The 20,075-nt window shown below is 34.4% G+C and overlaps 1 protein-coding gene across 1 annotated transcript in view; it reads left to right on the top strand.

Annotated features, from left to right (window-relative positions):
- Rrp5 (Ribosomal RNA Processing 5) overlaps positions 1-20,075 on the top strand; it is a 615,569-nt gene that overhangs the window by 261,520 nt on the left and 333,974 nt on the right. The window contains exon 16 of the mRNA XM_090384558.1: positions 13,623-13,685. Within this exon, the coding sequence (XP_090240684.1) occupies positions 13,623-13,685 (63 nt within the window). The remainder of the gene's footprint in view (positions 1-13,622; positions 13,686-20,075) is intronic.

The raw sequence follows: 20,075 nt of genomic DNA, 5'->3' as shown, positions 1-20,075 counted from the left end.
AGATGGGCAGTATAAGGAGATGAAATATATTACTCTATTACTCCAAAACTCCCAATAACCTTACAGCAAACAATACTGTGCGCCTCCGTAGCCAGGTGGGAAGGAGCAGCAGTGTGTAGCACACGCTTCTTGATTAGACCGGGGTTCGAGCCCGTCACCACCAAATACGGAGTATGCGGAAAGGTCAAGGAATGACCACCGCATATCCCGGAGCAATATGGCCTTAGTTGCTAATGCTCCTAAAAACCAAATAATAACAAATAATAATAGCAAACAATACTATCATCAGAAAGATGAGTCAACTTAGTAACTACTAGTCTTACATTTCTTACTATGATTGAAATGTTTGGGTGTTTCCCTTCCGATATCATACAATGACTTAACGGCTATCCTCTTACACCTCCCAACACCTCGTAAGGTTCTTGGACTAATGCAGTATAAAAAATTTTCCTTTCCACTTCGTATGCCAGTGCGTTTCTTCCAATGCTGAGGAGAGCATTGGAAGAAACTAATGCAAGTGATCGTGAATATAGACTGCTATATACAGTAGACTCTCAATTTTCCAGGATAGATGGTAAAAAACAAATCCCGGATAATCAATTTCCTGGTTAATCCAAAAATACAGAAGTCCTCGACATAGGTAAACCTAAGACGTAACTTCTTACTTCGTAGAGTTTAATATAACTCGGGAATGACTATATTGCAACTATATTATTATTGACAAATCTGGATTCAGCGCAATACAGTAAACCCCCGCTATTCGCGGTATCTGTATCCGCGTATTCGCGGTCGCTGATTTAATATAAAATGAAACCTAAAAAAAAATGCGAATTTTAAAGCGCCGTGAACATTTTCCGCCATAAAAAAACATGGGCATGGCTAAAATTATCTTTCCCGGTCAAAACAGCCCTCAGTGGGTGCGGAGAGAGGGGCGACAAAATCGCGAGCGTGGATGTTTCTCGCTAATCCTTGTTCAGTATGTGTTATGCACTTGTCATGGAAGATTTCGTTGTTTGCTTTTAATTTATATGCTTATAAATTGAATAAATTTATCAATTTATAAATTGATATGCTTACCAAAGTGATAAAATTACCGTTTTGCAGCGTAAAACAGACTTTTTCGAGTGTGTTAACGGAAGAAAGTGACTTTATTGTGGACAAGTTCTTTCTAACCCGTACAAAAATATGGCTACAAATAACAAGAGAAATGTGAAAATATCAAAGAAGGTGATGACATTAGCGAATAAAATTGACTTATTATACAAAATTTCTAATGGTGAAAGTGTCTCCTCAGTGGAAAAACATTATAAAATCAATGAGTCAACCGTACGATCAATCAAAAAATCAGAAGAAAAAATCCACCGTAGTGTCCGTGAAAATGCGCTAATTGCTTCAAAAATTTGCTTTGTAACTCGTGATGTTAAATTAGAAAAAATGGAAAAGGCTTCAAATATGTGGAATATGTGGATAGAAGACCGAACTCAAAATAAAATTCCGTTAAGTTCACTCATCATTCGTGAAAAGGCAAAACTTCTTTATCAACACTTTAGCAAAACTGGTGATAGCACTGGCGGGATAAGTTTTTTTGCCAGCAAAGGCGCTGGTTTGAAAGATTTGTTTGAAATTTCTAATAAATATTACATTTAATATTAAATTGTTTCTTATTTTCATTTCGATGTCATATGCTTGCATTTCACTATGTACTGTATATGTACATAGTCATATTATGAAGGTACATATAATACAAACATAGACAAAATTTTAGACTAGTTTTTCTTATATATTTCATACTTTGGAACGGAACCCCTTTATTACTATGGAAGCCATAACTTAGTATTTGCGGAATTTCTCAGGAACGTAACCCCTGCGAATAGCTGGGGTTTACTGTACTTGTTAATCTTTGACCATTTTCATACATTCTTATTAGTTTAATTTTCTGATCCAAATCGATCGCTTTCCTTTTCTTGGTAGATTTACTAGTACCACTGTCACTTATTTTCTTAGTCGGCACCATGATAACGGTTAAAATGAAATTTTCTGTAAAGAACTTCACAGGGTTAAGGCGAAAACTCACTGTTATCACTCTGCGTGAGCTCACATTTTACTAAAGCACATTTCTGGATGTCACTGCCATAAAACAATAAAAACGATTTGCACTTTCCATGTTATTGGGCTCTTTTCTGTTAGTGCATCTAATTGTAAATGGGTGGTAAACTCAATCTTACTGCATTTGCGAAAATACAGATAGCTGGAATTCTGTGGGTTTTTATGTTATTATGGTGAAATGTGTGTCCTCTTCACTGAAATCTTCAGTCATATAAAAAAACCCCATAAATTGTTAGAATCTTCTCTTCCTTCCTATTTTTATGCTCGTTATCACTTGTGCAATTTGTGCGTGCCGTGATCGTCGTTATTGATTGCTTATTATTATTTTATTTATTTATTTTTTTTTTTAATTTTACAATCTTAAAAAAAAAAAAGAGTGAAAAAAAATTTACGTAAATCCATAGTTGCGTAAGTTGGGGACTTACTGTATCGAAGAATGTCCGGCAACCTACTTAAAAAATATGGCGATAGGTAAAAAACGAAAAAGCTTACCCCGCACTACTCACATGTCAAATACAATGCTTTTCTTTATTTTTTTGCGATGTCGATTTTAAATCTAATAGCTTCCCTTTATTTTTAGTGATGTTGCGTATGATTTGGTCACCAACATTATAATGATTAATCAAAGATTTAACTGATGCACCATTTTCAAACTTTTGAATAATTTCAAGTTTTTGTTTAACTGAAAATGCAACGCTTTTGCATTTACCGATCGTTTTCACGATTTCAAAACAAAAAAAAATTTGACATCCCTGACATAAATAACAGAACAAAATTTGTCTTTTTGCAGTGCGACAGAACACAACAATTGACGTGACGCACTAAAACATTTGGTGTCTTTTTTTTCCTTTTTTCTTTTTTTTTGAGCAGCGGGGTTGCAAGATAATCAGTGCATTAATTTCCCAAAGACGACTTATAACACCGCTTCTTGTCGCTTATTTATGACTTGCAAAAAACATCTGTTTATACCTATTCTAGATATTACTTGAATTTTATGATTTTTGGTTGATTTTTTTTTTTTCCCAATTTGCAGTCTTGAAGTGTCCAGTAAATCGAGATTATTTTATGTACTATTTTATAGTAATTTAAAGCAATCTAAAATAAGTGACTTGTGGCGGGGGGGAATGAGTAAAGGATTATATTTATATTTTATACTTTATATCCTTTCTTTTTTGTTCCCCTATTTAAACATATATATGCCCTTTGTAATATCTCCCCACTTGCGCATCTGACTATTGCTTCACAGAAAATTCTAAGTTCAAGGGGAAAGCTCCTTAATGTGTTTAGTTCCCTTTGGATAGGCTTGTACTCAGAACAACAAAAACACACAAATGTCGTATATAAAAAAATTAGTTTATTAGACATATTTACATGAGCATAATTAAAACCAAATAATAATTGAATTCATACATATGACAACATGATTTGGTCTCACCTACATGTGTATATACAGGCATACCTCGATTAACGAATAGGATGCCTTCCACGAAATTACTTCGTTAAGCGAAACTTCGTTTTCAGAGGTAAAAATACTATGGCCAGAATAGGGATACGTTCCTACGTAAAGAAAATGAAAAGCTTTTTTTCGAACAAAGAAAAGTTTTATTAAATAAACAGTCAACTTACATACAAAGTGAAATCACATTTTAAAATATGAGGTTAAAGTTGATTGTTTATGCTTTTTTTCTCTTTCATTTAACAATTGCCTATATGGAGTTATTGCATTTAACACTGATCGCTTAACTATAACACTTCTTCCTAAATCAGGATCATTTTCACTAAAAAAATTTAAAACGTTTTCAATGTCATTTAAGCACCTTTTTATTGGTTGTTAACACTTTTTCGGCAGGAACTTCTTTAACTTCGCCTTCATTATCTTTGTCTTCGTTGCTAACAAGGTTTTCTAAATCTTCCACTTTTTTTTTGATTTGGTAGTTGTTGGCGCATCGGCTTCTGTGGCCATATTGCACCTCCCAAGGTTTTTGCAGTACTTTGATCCAAGCCCGAGGCGGGAATCGAACCCGCGACCTTTGGGTTGCCGGGCAGGTACTTTACCCACTCGGCTAGCCCGGTCGGCCAAATCTTCCACTGAAAAACCATCATCTTCTGCATTCAATAAATTTCTAACATCCTCTTCATCGACATTTTCGAAACCTATTGATTGAGCCATCTGGATAACTTCATTTCTAATTTCTTGGATGTTATTTTCTTCTTCTAGTACAACTTCTGGCCATATTTTGTGCCAAACTCCATTTAAGCATTTCTTAGTGACTTCTTTCCAAGAACTATCAATGCTTTCAATTGCGTTTTTAATGGTGTAGTTTTTCCAAAAAGTTTTAACTGTCATTTCCACTTTATCCTCTAGTTCAGTTAAATTGCTTAAAGTTCGACGCAGATAATAAGCTTTAAATGATGCTATTACTCCCTGATCCAATGGTTGAATCAGGGAAGTTGTGTTTGCTGGAAGAAACACAACTTTGACAGGAATGCATGTGTCCAACGTGTTAAGATCAGTAGGATGTCCCGGAGCATTGTCTAACAACAAAAGAGCTTTTTCTTCAAAGTTGTTTTTTTGACAATACCGTTTTACTCCAGGACAAAAGTGGTTAACAAACCAATCAGTAAATAACTCCTTGGTAACCCACGCTTTTCTATTTGCTTTCCATATTACAGGTAAATTCATTTTTATGTTACCTTTTAACGCCCTCGGATTTTCTGAATGGTAAACTAATAGCAATTTTAATTTATAATCACCAGAGGCATTTGATCCAAAGAGTAATGTTAAACGGTCTTTGGCTGCTTTAAACCCAGCAGCTGATTTTTCTTCAATAGAAATGAAGCTTTTTGTTGGTAGCCGTTTCCAGAACAAACCGCTTTCGTCAACATTGAACACCAAATTTGGTGGAAAATTTTCACGTTCAATTATTTCCTTTAGTTTTTCTGGAAACTTATTTGCAGCTTCAACATCTGCACTTGCAGCTTCTCCTGTTAATTTTACACTATGAATCCTGGCCCGTTTTTTAAATTTCTCGAACCAACCACAAGAAGCCCCAAAGGTTTCCGTAATTTCTTCAGTTTGTTTAGATTTCAGGTGATTAAACAAAAATAATGCTTTTTCTTGAATCACCATTTGACTTAAAGGCATATGACGTTGTGACATATCATCTATCCACAAACTTAACATTTTCTCCATTTTTTCTAAAATTGGATTCCTTAAGCGAGTTAATTTTGCCGCTGTAACATCTGTACAATTCTGAGCAGACTGTTTTATTTTTTCTGATTGACTTAGTATGGTTGTTAAAGTTGATTGCGCTAATCCTAAAGAATGTGCCACATCGGATTTTCTTTCGCCGCTTTTAACACGTCGTACGATATTTAGTTTAGTTTCCAAAGAAATTGCTTTTCTTTTCTTTGATTCTGACATTTTAATTAACTAAAACAAAAATATTTCTATTAAAATTTACAAAATCTACGTTATGTAATGCTATAAAGAACCTACGTCGATTATTGCAATGTGCCACACTGAAACAACGTCAATCATGTAAACAACAACTAAATTACGCGATTGACGCGCAAAACTGTTATAACAGACATGCTCGCAGCTCGGGAGCACTCGGGAATACGTAACGAGTCGCCGTCAGTCACCAATCGGATGATTGTCGGGCGTTGGCCTTAAATTGGAATATTTTTTTTTTATGTTAAATGGGGCTTGAAATTGCGGACTTCGTTATATCGAGGCTTCGTTATCAGAGGTAACGTTAACCGAGGTATGCCTGTATATATCATATTCATACATTAGTAAAAATCATTAACAAGCTAATATCAATCCCATTCTATTCTAGAAATACTTAATACTGCATCAATTAAATACCATTAGTAAAACAATATCAATTCCATTCCATTCCTTTCTACATATACTTAATACTGCCTCAATTAAATACCATCAACAAGAAATATCAATCCCATTCTATTCTAGAAATACTTAATACTGCATCAATTAAATACCATTAGTAAAACAATATCAATTCCATTCTATCCCTTTCTACATGTTTAATACTGCATCAGTTAAACAAGAAATATCAATTCCATTCCATTCCTTTCTACATATACTTAGTGCTGCATCAATTAAATACCATTAGTAAAAATCTCAATTCCATTCTATCCCTTTCTACATATGTTTAATACTGCTTCATTTAAATACCATCATAAGAAACAATTAATGATTAACATCAATTCCATTCTATCCCTTTCTACGTTATCATATATCCAACATTCTAAATATCTTATATCTAATAAATTTCCCTCTTTTTAATGTTCTTCCTTCCTGATTCTTCCCTAAACTATCTTTACAATTAGATATTTCTAAAGTCCTGCTGACCAATTTACTGGGTTTCTACAGTTCTTGGTGTGTGTGTGAAGGTACTATGTACTATAAACTAGTGACTTACTTGTAGAACTCGGCGGGCGTCATCTTTCATCCTTCACATCAGGTACAGCTTATCTTCACCGTCTGGGGCGGCGTCTTACTATTCTCGAAGAATTTGGCACTGGTAGTAGAGCTGCCAGGTAGGTTTCGGTTCCATTTTATTCAGCCCGCTTGATGCACCGCTCCTGTTTCGGAATGGCTACTATCATGTCGGTCGGGGTTCCGATTCCATCCGATTCCAGCACTTTGCTTTCCAAGATTTCAGGAATCTTGGTCTTTAATGGCAGATTTGATTTCACCTTTTTCTTGTGAGGGTCTTGTTTATCTTTCAAATATTTCTTCCCAACTCCTAGACTTTTCCAAAGAGCCAACATTGACTATGTTCCACTCAAAAAGAAAGAACTCTGACTTTCTCAGCGACTAACCCATTCTCTCGCACCGACCAAAATCTAAACTATGTGTCTGACTAAACCCATTCTTACTCACACAGACAAAATCTCAACTTTGTGTCCTTAAACCATTTTCATCCACACCGCCAAAATCTCAACTTAGTGTGTTTTGCAACTCGTTCACTGCCTTTTTTCTTCCTCTTACTGCCGATTTCGCCACGCCCATTTCCCAGTGACTTCTACTAATCTTACATTTACTTTTGGATTCTATCTCATTCCATTTGTTGGAAAACCCCTTATTCCGCTGGCCCAGTAGCACGTGATCAATACACCCCTATTTTCAACCTGTTGGATCTGCAGCCATCCGGTGTGTTCTTTGAAGTAGCCGGTTGTCCAAAAACAACACTTTACCCTTCACATATAAAGACTTGTCTCCATAGCATTTTAAAACCACAAAAAGTGACATTAGTGACCACAGCATCTATATTTGGAAACTTGTGTGTGCGTTTAAGAACCGACTTCCGGTCTGCGTAAATTTCGACTCTGCGTAAACCTTAACTTGTTTGTCACGACAAACCCCATGCTGTGTTTGCCGTAGTATTCTCTGTCTATTCCCTGCTTTAACGGAAGTTAATGCTAATGGCTCTGTTTTCATTTCTACTACACACTAATTTTATAATTCTTACTGAATAATTCTTGTTACTGAAACTGACGCTATTACCATATTATCCTACTAACGGCAAGAATCCAAAAAGGAAAACTAACTTCCAAAGTCTAAAAAATTATTTTATTTTTGTAAGATTTTCAAATCTTACAGACTACTATATTTTAAATTATAATCATATTACAAAGTGTTATGTTTAATTACTATGTATATTAATTAAGCTAAGTACGTAAGTATAAATTTATTTTTATTTTGCAAACCTGTATATAATATTCACCTGATTTTCACGTATCATTTAATTGGTAATAAAGTGTTAATTTGTGCTTTATATCTTTATTTTTATAGCCTGTGGATAATATTCGTCGATTTTCACTTATTAGAATCAAAATTCAGTTTGCAAATGTGATCAATATAACCAGCGCTAACTGTACTTAGTATTGCACATGGGTTGAAGGTTGAGAAGATGAAAGAAGATATTGGTTGACATTATACTTGAATTTCTGGAGATTGTAGTTTTTGGTAATATCTGTGAAAATAGAGGGGGAATTATAGAAGCCGATTCGGAAGAACAGTGCCTCTGGAAATATCTAGCCAAGAGGCATGCAGCACAAACAGAATATCTCCGAGACAGAGAGACACATTGAAAGATGGGTCATTAATTAACCTATCAACTGCCTGTCCTCTTTTAAATGGAGTTTAAAAGAGGATAGGCAGTATTCTAAAAGATTATGGGAACACAGCTCCAGATTTGAGAACAGTATTCCAGGGTAAGTCTGATTTGAGATTTACACAGAATGAATAGTTGTTCAGAGGAAAAATAACACAGAGTGAAAAAGAAAACCCAATTTATTAGATGTAAAGGAAACAATATTTGTGATTTGCTTATCCCAAGAGAGATTAGAATTCAAGGAAAACCCTAATAGAGATATGTGATCATTTCTAGGAATCTGAGTGTTGTTGACGATAAGCACAGGCATAGTTATAACACAGGACTGAGTTTTAGAAGGATTGAAATTAACTAAGTAATCTTTGGTGAACTGGAGAATTACCTGAGATCAGCATTTAAGGAACTGGTAGTGGATATTCAAGAAGTTGAATCTGTTTGTGAAAGGCAAGGTTTCTCAAACTAGAAGGTGGAATGCAGTGTGCTGTCATCAGCAAAACTATTGTTAGCATTTCCAGTCAATGAAAGAACGTAATTAATATACAAGAGGAAAAGAGAAAGAAGTGAACCTTGGGGAACACTAGCATTAGTGGAGAAGTTAGAAGGCAGAGCCATCTTCCATTGCCTGAAGTTAGCAGTTAGTGAGAAAACTGGAGACCCAATTACAAAAAACAGGTGTTTTTCTTATTAGGTTTAAGCGCTTAAGTTTCACCTTTCGTTACTCATCAATGGACAAATTGAATTTGATGAATATGTAAATATCCATAGATGGCTAATGTAAGCTAATGTATCATTAGCTTATATTACCCATCTGTTGGAATCCATATTTGCAATTATTATTGTTCAGATGAAAACATAATTTTGGAAGGCACCTCTGTAGCCAGGTGGGAAGAAGCAACAGTGCGTAGCACACGCTTCTTGATTAGACTGGGGTTCGAGCCCGTCACCACCAAATACAGAGGATGCGGAAAGGTCAGGGAATGACCACCACATATCCTGGAGCAATATGGCCTTAGTTGCTAATGCTCCTAAAAACCAAATATCAACAACATAACATAATTTTGGAGTTGGAGATTAATGAAATTCTCCATTACTCTAGAAAGAGTAGAAATAAGTGCAGTGGGACTATAATTGGATAGGAGGGATTTATCATATTTTTTTAGAAACTAGCTAGATATGAGCAAATTTCCAATCACAATGAAAAATACCAGGGAATAAGAAATGTAAGAAGGTGACACAGAACAGAAGTGAGCTCAGGAGCATGAGTTTCGATAACAAGTGGAGAAATACTGCCAGGACAGGGGAAAAATGGAGCTTTCTTGGTGTCAAGATTGTAAAAAATTTTCCTCACATGATTTTGATGGAAGATCACAGGAAGCATGGAAATTGAGTGAACTAGAAATGTTGTTAGGAGGTGGTTTACCAAGATCACCAATACAAGAGTTAGAAGAGAAGTAAGATGCTAGCTCTTCAGCTTTATCTGTAGCTGAAGTGGCAATTGAATCATCTGGTTTTGACAGAGGTCAAATGGAAAATAAGGAAAAGAAAAACCAAGGAAAAGGAGAAAACAAATCTCGTGGATCATTCCATTTTGCATTCTTGTAATGACAAACAACACGAGATTTAGAATGGCCAAGAGAGTAAGGCTCTATTTGAAAAGAGACCATCAATAAGTTTTGATATGAGGTACCTAGAAGACCTTGGTAAGGTTCTTGTGAGAAAAAATCGAGAGTGTTGGCTGTTTGTAGGGATTATCTGGTATTCTGATAGGTAAATGAGCAATCTGTGGGAGGTCATAAGTAAGTGCAAAAGCCTCAGCACCTTAACCAGCTGGGTCCATGTGACTAGAAAATGGAAGACAGCCAGAGTTTTCAACATTAAAAATCACTAAGGAAAATTACCTCACTCTTAGGCAATTTGGATGGAAAAAGTCGTTTCCAGAAAGGATGTGTAAATGTGTAAATGTATCCCCATTTCACAAAGGGCTGCACGACTAATTAGAAACCTGTTTAACTTTTGTTCCAGGGAAAATAATGGAGTCATTATTTTCTAATGCAGGATCATCTAGACAGTGGCACAATTATACTTCAGACAGCATGGGTTTGTGAATTGGAAATCTAGTTTGAACAGTTTGATTGGGTACTACGATGCGGTCACAAAGGAACTGGATGCAAAAAAATTTTAATATCTTATACTTTTATTTCAGGAAAGCTTTTGATAATGTTGCACATAAAAGACTGCTGTACAAATTGGAGCAGTGTGGCATTAAGAGCAATTTGCAGCAATAGATAAATGGATGGTTGAGTGGGAGAAGACAGTGATAATCAATCGACTTTGCTCTTTGTGTTAATAGTGGTCTCCCAAGGCTCGGGATTGGGTCCATTGCTGTTTTCTATATTTATCAATGTTATTGATGAAGACGTATCAGGCTTAACGTTCAAGTTTGCAGATGATACCAAAGTTGTTAGGGTGGTTTATGACAGTATGCTACTTGTAAGCTACTACAACAGGATTCAGAAAAGTTTGATGATGAAAAAGACAGGATTGTGAAAGTGTGCAGTCAGACACAAAGTTATCTTCATGTCATACATGAAGAGAACTTCATGTCATAATGTTCTCCTCATGGCATATCAAAAAGTGATGACAGGCTGTGAGACTGCACATGAATGTGCTGAGAAATGGCAATTGAAGTTTAACTGATAAATATCTGCATATGGGTTTGTTTGTTATTTGGTTTTTAGGAGCATTAGCAACTAAGGCCACATTGCTCCGGGGATATGCGGTGGTCATTCCCTGACCTTTCCGCATCCTCTGTATTTGGTGGTCACGGGCTCAAACACCGGTCTAATCAAGAAGCGTGTGCTATGCACTGTTACTCCTGGCTACGGAGGCGCCCTGCATATGAGTAGTAGTAACATACCAACTGTGTGGTATGTCACTCCGTTGTATGTTACAATCAGGTTGTGGAAAATGAAAAAGCCCTGGCAGTAATTCTGCTGTCAGATATGAAGTTCTCTAGATCTGTGCAGACAGGCTGCCAGGACAACTGATATGGTTTTGTCAATGATGTATAGGAATTTTACTAGCAGGGATAAGGAGTTGATTGTCCCATTGTATAAAGCAATGGTCAGACCACATCTTGGATATTGCATATAGGTCTGGAGGACCCTTTTAGGAAGGATGTAGATCTTCTGGAACAAGTACAGATAATCGCAATGAGTTTGGTGATCAGAACAGAGGGGTGCTGTTACAAAGAAAGGCTTCATTTCTGCAAAAGTTGTTGTGATTTTAGTTCATAAGATACTTTCATGAAGCCACAGCTTAGAAGTTGTTGCTTCATGTAGCATCCTGCCACCTAATAATATATACATGTTGAAATTATTAGAAGATCTCATAAAAAAATAAACACCTGTGAGGTGTTTAAAATCTTTGAACGGATTGAGCAGGCTCAATGCTGATCAGTTTCTTTCACTTGCTCATATCACACACACACACACACACACACACACACACACACACACACACACACACACACACACACACACACACACACACACACACACACACACACACACACACACACACAAGGAGTACAAATTCGCTTTGAAAAAGCACGGTTGCAAAATAGATGTGCATAATTCTGCCTTCAGCCAGCTTTTATTCACTGCTTGAACAAACTTCTCTCTGTTGTTGTGGAAGTTAATAGCTTAAGTTAGCACCTTGTCAGCTTTATAGTTTTTTATGATCTCTCTCTCTCTCGCTCTCTCTATATATATATATATATATATATATATAATTAGAAGGCCTCCGTAGCCGAGTGGGCAGGAGCGGGAGTGCAGTAGCACACGCTCTTTGAGTAGACAGGGGTTCAAGCCCCTGACTGCTGAATACGGTCGCTCTGCCAGCCCGCACTGGACCAGCGTGGCAGATTATGGTCCATTTTCCCTCAGCATGAATTGTTGAGGAGGCTTCCATCCTGCAGTGGGTTGTAATGGCTGCACTTTACTTTTTTTTTTATATATATAATTATACAAATATTTAAATAATGTTGAAATAGATAGAAATGGAATATATCATAAAAATAAAAAGGAGGGTACAGCATACCCTCTGTGTGTGTGTGTAGACACACACACACACACACACACACACACACACACACACACACACACACACACACACACACACACACACACACACACACAAATATATATTTATGTATATATGAGTTTGTGTTAATATATTGAATAAGGTATGCATAAATGGATGTAAAAGTTACACAAAGTGCCAGTAACTAGAAGGTGAGGATAGTAGAAAAAGAGATGTAGTAGATTTGTGAAAGAATGTTAATATCCTAAATGTTAATATTCAAGAATGTCTAGAATGTTAATATTCAAGAAATGCGTAATGGAAATAAGCTGGCAGGAAAAATATACGTAGCAGAAGGGAAAAGGTGGGGAGACAAAGCACACATATTCAGTAGAGTAGATGAATACATGCAAACTTCAACTACATTGGTGATATATTTACATGATAAAGCAATTTATAGTAGTGTAGCGGACTTAATAGTAAGCTGTGACGAAATGCAAAACAATGGAAAAAATAGTGACCTCTGTTGTTGTATTTAGAATACAAGTGTATGGATGGAGATAATTTAAAATTAGCGTTGGAAAAAGAAATGCGGTTAGAATAGTATCACTTTATTGTTATAAAGTCATACTGCCGTTAATAGGTAAATAAAGAGTGTTGAACAATATGGTCACAAAAAACATATACACGTTAGACCAAATTATGAGGCTACGTTATATTAAGCTGAATAGTCTCATATAAGGGAACAATTGTAAACGTACCAGAGTATAGAAAACAAGAATCACGAAATGTTTTGAGATATAAATAGATTAATAATTATAATCTATAGTCTAAAAAAGGTGTAGTAAGAATCCAATTTAGCAAGAAAATACATCCAAACTAATTTAAATTCATGGATTAAAGAATGTGATATAATTCCACTGATATAATAGTAACTTGGTGACTTTAGATCCAATTATAGAAGAACAGGAAATAAGTCCATGTATATGAAACAATTCCAAGGAAACAACTATAGTATGGGAGAACAGGAAATAATTCCATGTATATAAAACTAGACGAATTCATAGGTAGTATCAGGTGTGAATTCACTGTATGTACTTTTTATGTATATATGTATTTATATATATGAATATATATATATGTATGGTGCTTTTAAATTTCATATATTGCTAATGTAAGATTCTCTGTCTTTATGCTTAATTTCTCTAAGTATTAATATTTTAAATTTTTGATGACAGAGATTACAGTTTAGTATTAAATGCATAATGACAGCTTGATTTATTTTAGTTAGAAGACAGGATGCTATTTGGAATGAAGGATATGTCAGATAAAAATTTTAAAATTGGTAAGGTATGTAGTATAATCAATAATAAAATTCTTCCAGTAATATTTGATTTTGAAAAGTGTTTATAATTAAATCCATTATGTGAATGGATTATACATTTGATCATTTAGTTCAGTTAATCCATACACATATAGTGGAACCTTTGATTTAAAAAAATTTGATGAAATTTGGCTTGTGGTGTCCTTTTCAAAAATTAATTTCACGAAATTCAATTTTCTCAATGAAAATAAGTTATAAGAAAAGAATTTGTAATGTATTATTTATTATACAAAATTTTCTCTATCAAAGCGTTTATGAACAATGAAATTAATTTAATGTCAAATTTGAAGTGATTAACTTATGAAAGTGAACAGTTATAAAGATATTCTGAAAGATCATAACACAGTTTTAAAGGTGATTCTTAGTACTCATTTTTTATTATGGTTATGTATAAATACATTTGCCAAAACAGATTGATGTAAAAATAGTATTCTTTTATTATTTGTTAAAAAATATTTTTTATTTTAATGTTATTATTGTTGTTCTGGCGCCTCCGTAGCCAGGTGGGCAGGAGCAGCAGTGCGTAGCACATGCTTCTTGATTAGACCAAGGTTTGAGCCCGTGACCACCAAATACGGAGGATGCGGAAAGGTCAGGAAATGACCGCTGCATATCCCCGGAGCAATATAGCCTTAGTTTCTAATGCTCCTTAAAAAAAAAACCAAATAACAGTAACCTTCTAAGTAACCTTTCAAAGATACTGACCGTAAACAGCACTATAAATGGGAAATCTTGATACCTACTTCATAGGATTGAATATTCCTGCAACCTGAATATCAATAATTAAAATTTATTAATTCCTTTACTGTCAGATTATGCAATCAGGTAATTATTATAGTTGTGACATGTGGTTTGGGCTCCCACATTTATCAGAAATGAAGCAAACAAAGAAATTGTCTCCTCTAAATGGCTGTAAAAATGACTTGTCTCAAAGGAATACAGAAAAACATGAAATATTAAACATATGATAACTTGATATGAAACAAATATATATATATTTAGCAGTAACCTCCAAATGGAGCCAAGGAAGGATACTCTGAAAAAGCCTTGCATTTAGACTCAGGAAAGCAGTAAAAACAAAATGGCAGAATTTAGAACAGTAAAATTGCTCTACATGTGGTGAACCCAAGTATCAGTAATCAAAATTTATTCTCTTATATATCTATATAAGTATAGTATAATTAGTATACTTATGTAGTATAGTAATTATAATAACCATAATGGTAATAAATAATTATAAAATAAATATATAATGTTGAAAATGTCCATCTTCCTGAATACGTGTACAAACTCTGATGTTTGAAAAAATATATATATTTTCAATTTCGTTTTGTTTATTTTTAACAAAACTTATTTTTCTCAGTTTAACAAATGTGTGGGGGTTTATTTTTATACAGTTTTTCTTTCTTTCAACAAACACTGAAAATAATAATCCAATGATATGTGATGTTAAGTAGGGCTTACAGTACCGGTATTTCGGTATTTTTAATTTATGAAACCGGTATTCCAAAAACAAACATTTTTCTCAATAAATTTTGATGACAATTAGGTGCAATAAAGTAAGTAAAAAACAAGTACTGTAATTACTTGAATTCATGTTTTCAATAAACTTTTATTGCAATAATAAATATTCTGAAAAAAATCATTAAAATACAGTTATTCTAAAAACAAAAAAATACATATTGTTACTGCAAAGTTTAGTTATGTTTAAGCATCCACACTACCTGTCCAAATAAAGTGAGCTCTTAAGAAACATAAGTAATCAATAGTATGATCATTTAAAACGGATCTAATTTTGGTACATATTTGATTAGCGGCAGAAAACGCCCTTTTGGATTCTGTTTTGGTACTATTGTACTGAGATAATGGTAGATGATCTCAGTCCATATTTTCTAGGCTTTGAACTTTTTTAGCAAAAATAGTTAAAAAGTATTTTATTAATTTCCGACTCAACTTCATCTTTTAAAATCTCATTGGAGTCAGGCAATTTCTTATTTTGAAAAGAATTTGTGGAACACTGATGTTCTGTTCCATGTTGATCTTCCTTGGTTGAATTATGTTTCATTTTCTGAAGGAGAAAGACGTTTTATTAAGCGAAGTATAATTCAACTATAGTATCTTTACTGAATCTGGGAGAGCAAAGAGTGGGAATAAGGAATAAAGAAGAGAGCAAAGAGTGCAGTTAAGGAATTCTTCACATATATAAATGCAAAGAACAGAAGGGCAAATCAGATTGTACCTTATGTAATGGACATGGGATAGTATTAGATAACATAGCTGAAGTTGCAGATGAACTCAACAGTTACTTTGCATTGATATTTACATAAAAAATCCTTTGTGTCAATGAGATATTATGGAAGTGAAGTTGAAAAAAGTGTAATTAATGATGTTGAAATTTCAAATAATTATTTAATGAAAACGTTTGTGCCTACAGGCGAGTAAGGCTCCTGTGATTGATGGCATATACCCTATAATCTTAAAGGAGGCGGCAAGTGAGTGCATTGAACCATTAAGACTAGTTATGAGAGCATCACTGGACAGGAGAGAGAGAGAGAGAGAGAGAGAGAGAGAGAGAGAGAGAGAGAGAGATTCCATTGGATTGGTGTAAATTGGAATATAAAGAAGGTTCTAGGAGTGTAATGGGAAATTACCGACCGGCCAGTCTAACTTCAGTAGTATGGAAAATCATGGAGACAATAATCAAGGGTGGAATTCAGGATCATTTAGATGGAAATGGAATTCTGTAGAATACACAGCATGGTTCTGTAAAGGGAAAATCATGTTTAACAAATCTGGTTAGCCATTTTGACAGGTCACTCATGAGCTGGATTTAGGGAATAATTTCAACATTGTTTATTTGAATTTCAGCAAAGCATTTGACTCAGTCCCACATGAGTGGTTACTTTATAAGTTGGAGAAGGCTGGAATCATAAGGAAAATCCTTAGATGGATAGCACGATGGCTTGATGTCACCAGGCAGAGGGTTGTGATAAATGGTTATTCCTCAGATTGGGTTAATGTAAGTAGTGGGGTTCCCCAAGGATCAGTATTGGGACCACTTGTTTTTGATTATCTTAAATGACATCTATGAAGGGATGGAGAGCATGAGGTCTAAACTTGCAGATGATGTAAAGATCAGTAGAGTAGTTAATGATTGCCGCCAAGCAGATCTTATTCAGAGTGACCTAGATAGACTTCCGGGATTGTCGGAAAAGTGGCAGCTATGCTTTAATTCAGCAAAATGTCTTACTCCTGGGGAACAGCAACCCCAAAATAACTTATACACTTGGTGGAGTTGAACTAAAGTCAGTAGTGGAGGAACGGGACTTGGGAGTTACGATACGGTCAGACATGAAGTTATCCGAGAATTGTGGACAGGCTGCAATGTTGCATGGTGTCCTATCGATGATTTATCGAACATTTGCTAGTAAAGATAACGACGTCATAATCACATAAAGGTGATTTTATAACCTTTACGTGGTTAAATTATAAACAATTTTTTTTTTAACTCATTACCGAAAAACTGGTATTTTTTGTATCAATACCGGAAAAAAATTACTGGTATCCTGGTATTCAAGATTCCGGTATTGTAAGCCCTAATGTTAAGTGTAGGATCCTTGAAGATTCACAAATTTTTAGAAATAATATGTCACTGAAAAAGTCTTTCATGCAGCAACTTGTAATCGGATCTATGGCAACATTCCTTGTCTTCTGAAACCAACAGTAACATTCATTTCTGTCTAGTAATGGAATAAGCTTGTGTATAAAATCCTGGTATACATTTCCATTAATTGTGTTCTTGAAGAAGAAAGGCACAGTCATCCAGTGATATGAAACAGTATTTCAAATCATGCCCTGATATTTTGAGGATGTAAGAGTGTTTTTTGAAAAACACGAGGATTTTCATTAATCTATATCTTGGTGTTAACTGCTCAAATGGAACCAAGCTGATAAAGACTGGTCTCAAATGTCAATTCCATCTAAACCAAAGAAGGTGCAAAACCAACTACAGTAAGGTAATCATTTTGGTTTATCAGCTTTAGGTTCATGTATTACAAGAACGTGATAGGGATGGACACCTAACTTTTTAACAATACTTTGGGAATTTGAATAAGATATGATATTTGTAGTGGAAAATCTTCTCGGTCTTCGTTTTTTTTTTTTTTTTTTTTAATGTTCATCATTAAAAAAAAATTTATTTTTTTTAATAATAGTAGATGATTAATATTTTTGAGTGCTTCTTCACTTAGCATAATGGAATAAGAGGTTTATGCAATAATAATTTTAATATTTACAATTTAATCCCTATTTGTAAAATAATAAGAGATACAATATGTAGTACGTATGTACTACGTACTCAATATAGTACGTAGAACACTTCCGTATGATACTCTCCAGAAATTAAAATGAAAAAATCGAAAATCTTACATTAGAGTAACAAATAATTAAAAAAAACAATAACACAATTAAAAATCAATTTAATGCAATTAAAAATAAGAAAATTAATTAAAAGAATTTAATGAAAAAAATTGCAAAACAATTTTCCTTCTTGAAGCTGATAACGCTTTTTGACCGTATGTTGTGATCACAGGAATGAAAATTACCGAATAGGGGTGAGCATGAAACTTAAATAGGGATTATTTGTCTTCGCACGTGCACGTAAAAGCCCACGAATTGGAGATCAGATATGGCTGGCGAACATTAACAGAATTCACGTGTGATTTAATTTCTATGGTTTCTGCAATTAATAGTTGTGTATAATTACGTTGAAGACTAAGTATTTTGGCCTCGTTAAATAAAAAAAAGTATGTTTTTCGTTAACGGCGTGAAATGCTAATTCTGTTGCTGCTGAAGAAGAAGCACGAACTGAGGCCGCATGTTGATTAACACCAATATTCAGAGGGAAATTTTGTCGAACCATGGTAAGACGAGCCGCAAGAAATGTATACCAGGTCATTAATTTGTGTTGCGAACAAGGAAAGGACTGAGCAATTATTCAGTATAGTGTGTCAAATTCATATCTTTTAAGAATCTGTTAAGCTGTTTGTGCCACTGTTCAACATATGGGACAGAAATAAAGTATTTTTTGATATTACTATTGTTGGTTGGTGTAGTATTTTGTATTCTATCCTTGGCTTGTAACCTAATTCGGTTTATTGTAGCAAGGGGATAACCCCTGTTTAAGAATCTGCTGGTTAATATTTGTATTTCTGAACCCAAAGCAGATTCCGTCGTTGAATATTTATAGGCATTTAAAAATTGATTAAATATAATCGATCTTTTGTAGGTGAACAGGTGATAGCTGTTATAATGTAGAAGCGTACCGGTATTTGTAGGTTTTCAATAGATGTTAAATTGGATTTTTTTCGAGTCCCGAGTAAGCGTGAAATTTAGAAAATCTAATGACTTTGTATCCATATCCTCCCTTTCCAATGTAAATTTGAGTCTAGAATGAATATTATTAAACGAATGTAAAATGTCTTGGATAGTACTACTGTCGGTAATAACGAGAACATTGTCTAAATACCTCCCATAGTATGTGATATGGGGTCGAAAAGGTTTCAAATGTATATGCTCAATCATTGAGAAATAGATCTCCGATATTAAGCCGCTCAGACTCAATCCCATTGTCAAATGTATATGCTCAATCATTGAGAGATAGATCTCCGATATTAAGCCGCTCAGACTCAATCCCATTGGCAAACCAAAATTTTGTTTGTACACTTTGTCTCGAAAGGTGATATTGTTGGCGTCAACTAACAGTTTAATTAAGTGAAAAATTTCCTTAATAGGAAGCTTCGTATAATTAATCGGTATTGAGTTATCATTTAACATTTCCCAATAATATCTAATGTGTATTCAACGTTTACATTCGTATATAATGAGAATAAATTGTCATTGTCGCCAAGTCTACAGTCCTTAAGGTTATTAAATAATGTATCGTAGTTCTTAATCCCAAATTGTATTGCCCGTCTAAATGGTTTTATAATGCTACATACATGTGTGGCCAAGGATGAAAATGCTGAGTTTCTGTAAGAAACAATAGGCCGAATAGGAAATCCAGTCTTGTGTAATTTTACCTGACCGAAAAGTGCAGGAATATTGTATGTTCTGGCCTTAAATTCCTTTAACTGAGCCATAGTAATGTAGTCGTTTTTTTGATACATGGTTAACGTTTTATTGTATTGATTGACCAAATTGGTAAATAGTGCTGGGTCTACTTCAAGATAAGTGGCTAAACAACTGAATCTAACTTATTAATATAGTCATATTTTACACACAATTATGGGGAATTTTTTGAACAACTTAGTAAAAAATTACATTAAATTAACATTAAGATACTCGGCCCAAAGTTA

This window comes from Mastigoproctus giganteus, chromosome 11 (assembly GCF_048544385.1).
Source record: "Mastigoproctus giganteus isolate SK-2022 chromosome 11, ASM4854438v1, whole genome shotgun sequence".
Lineage (NCBI taxonomy): Eukaryota > Metazoa > Arthropoda > Arachnida > Uropygi > Thelyphonidae > Mastigoproctus > Mastigoproctus giganteus.
Note: the sequence above shows the minus strand (reverse complement) of the source record. Positions and strands in the feature narration are given on the sequence as shown.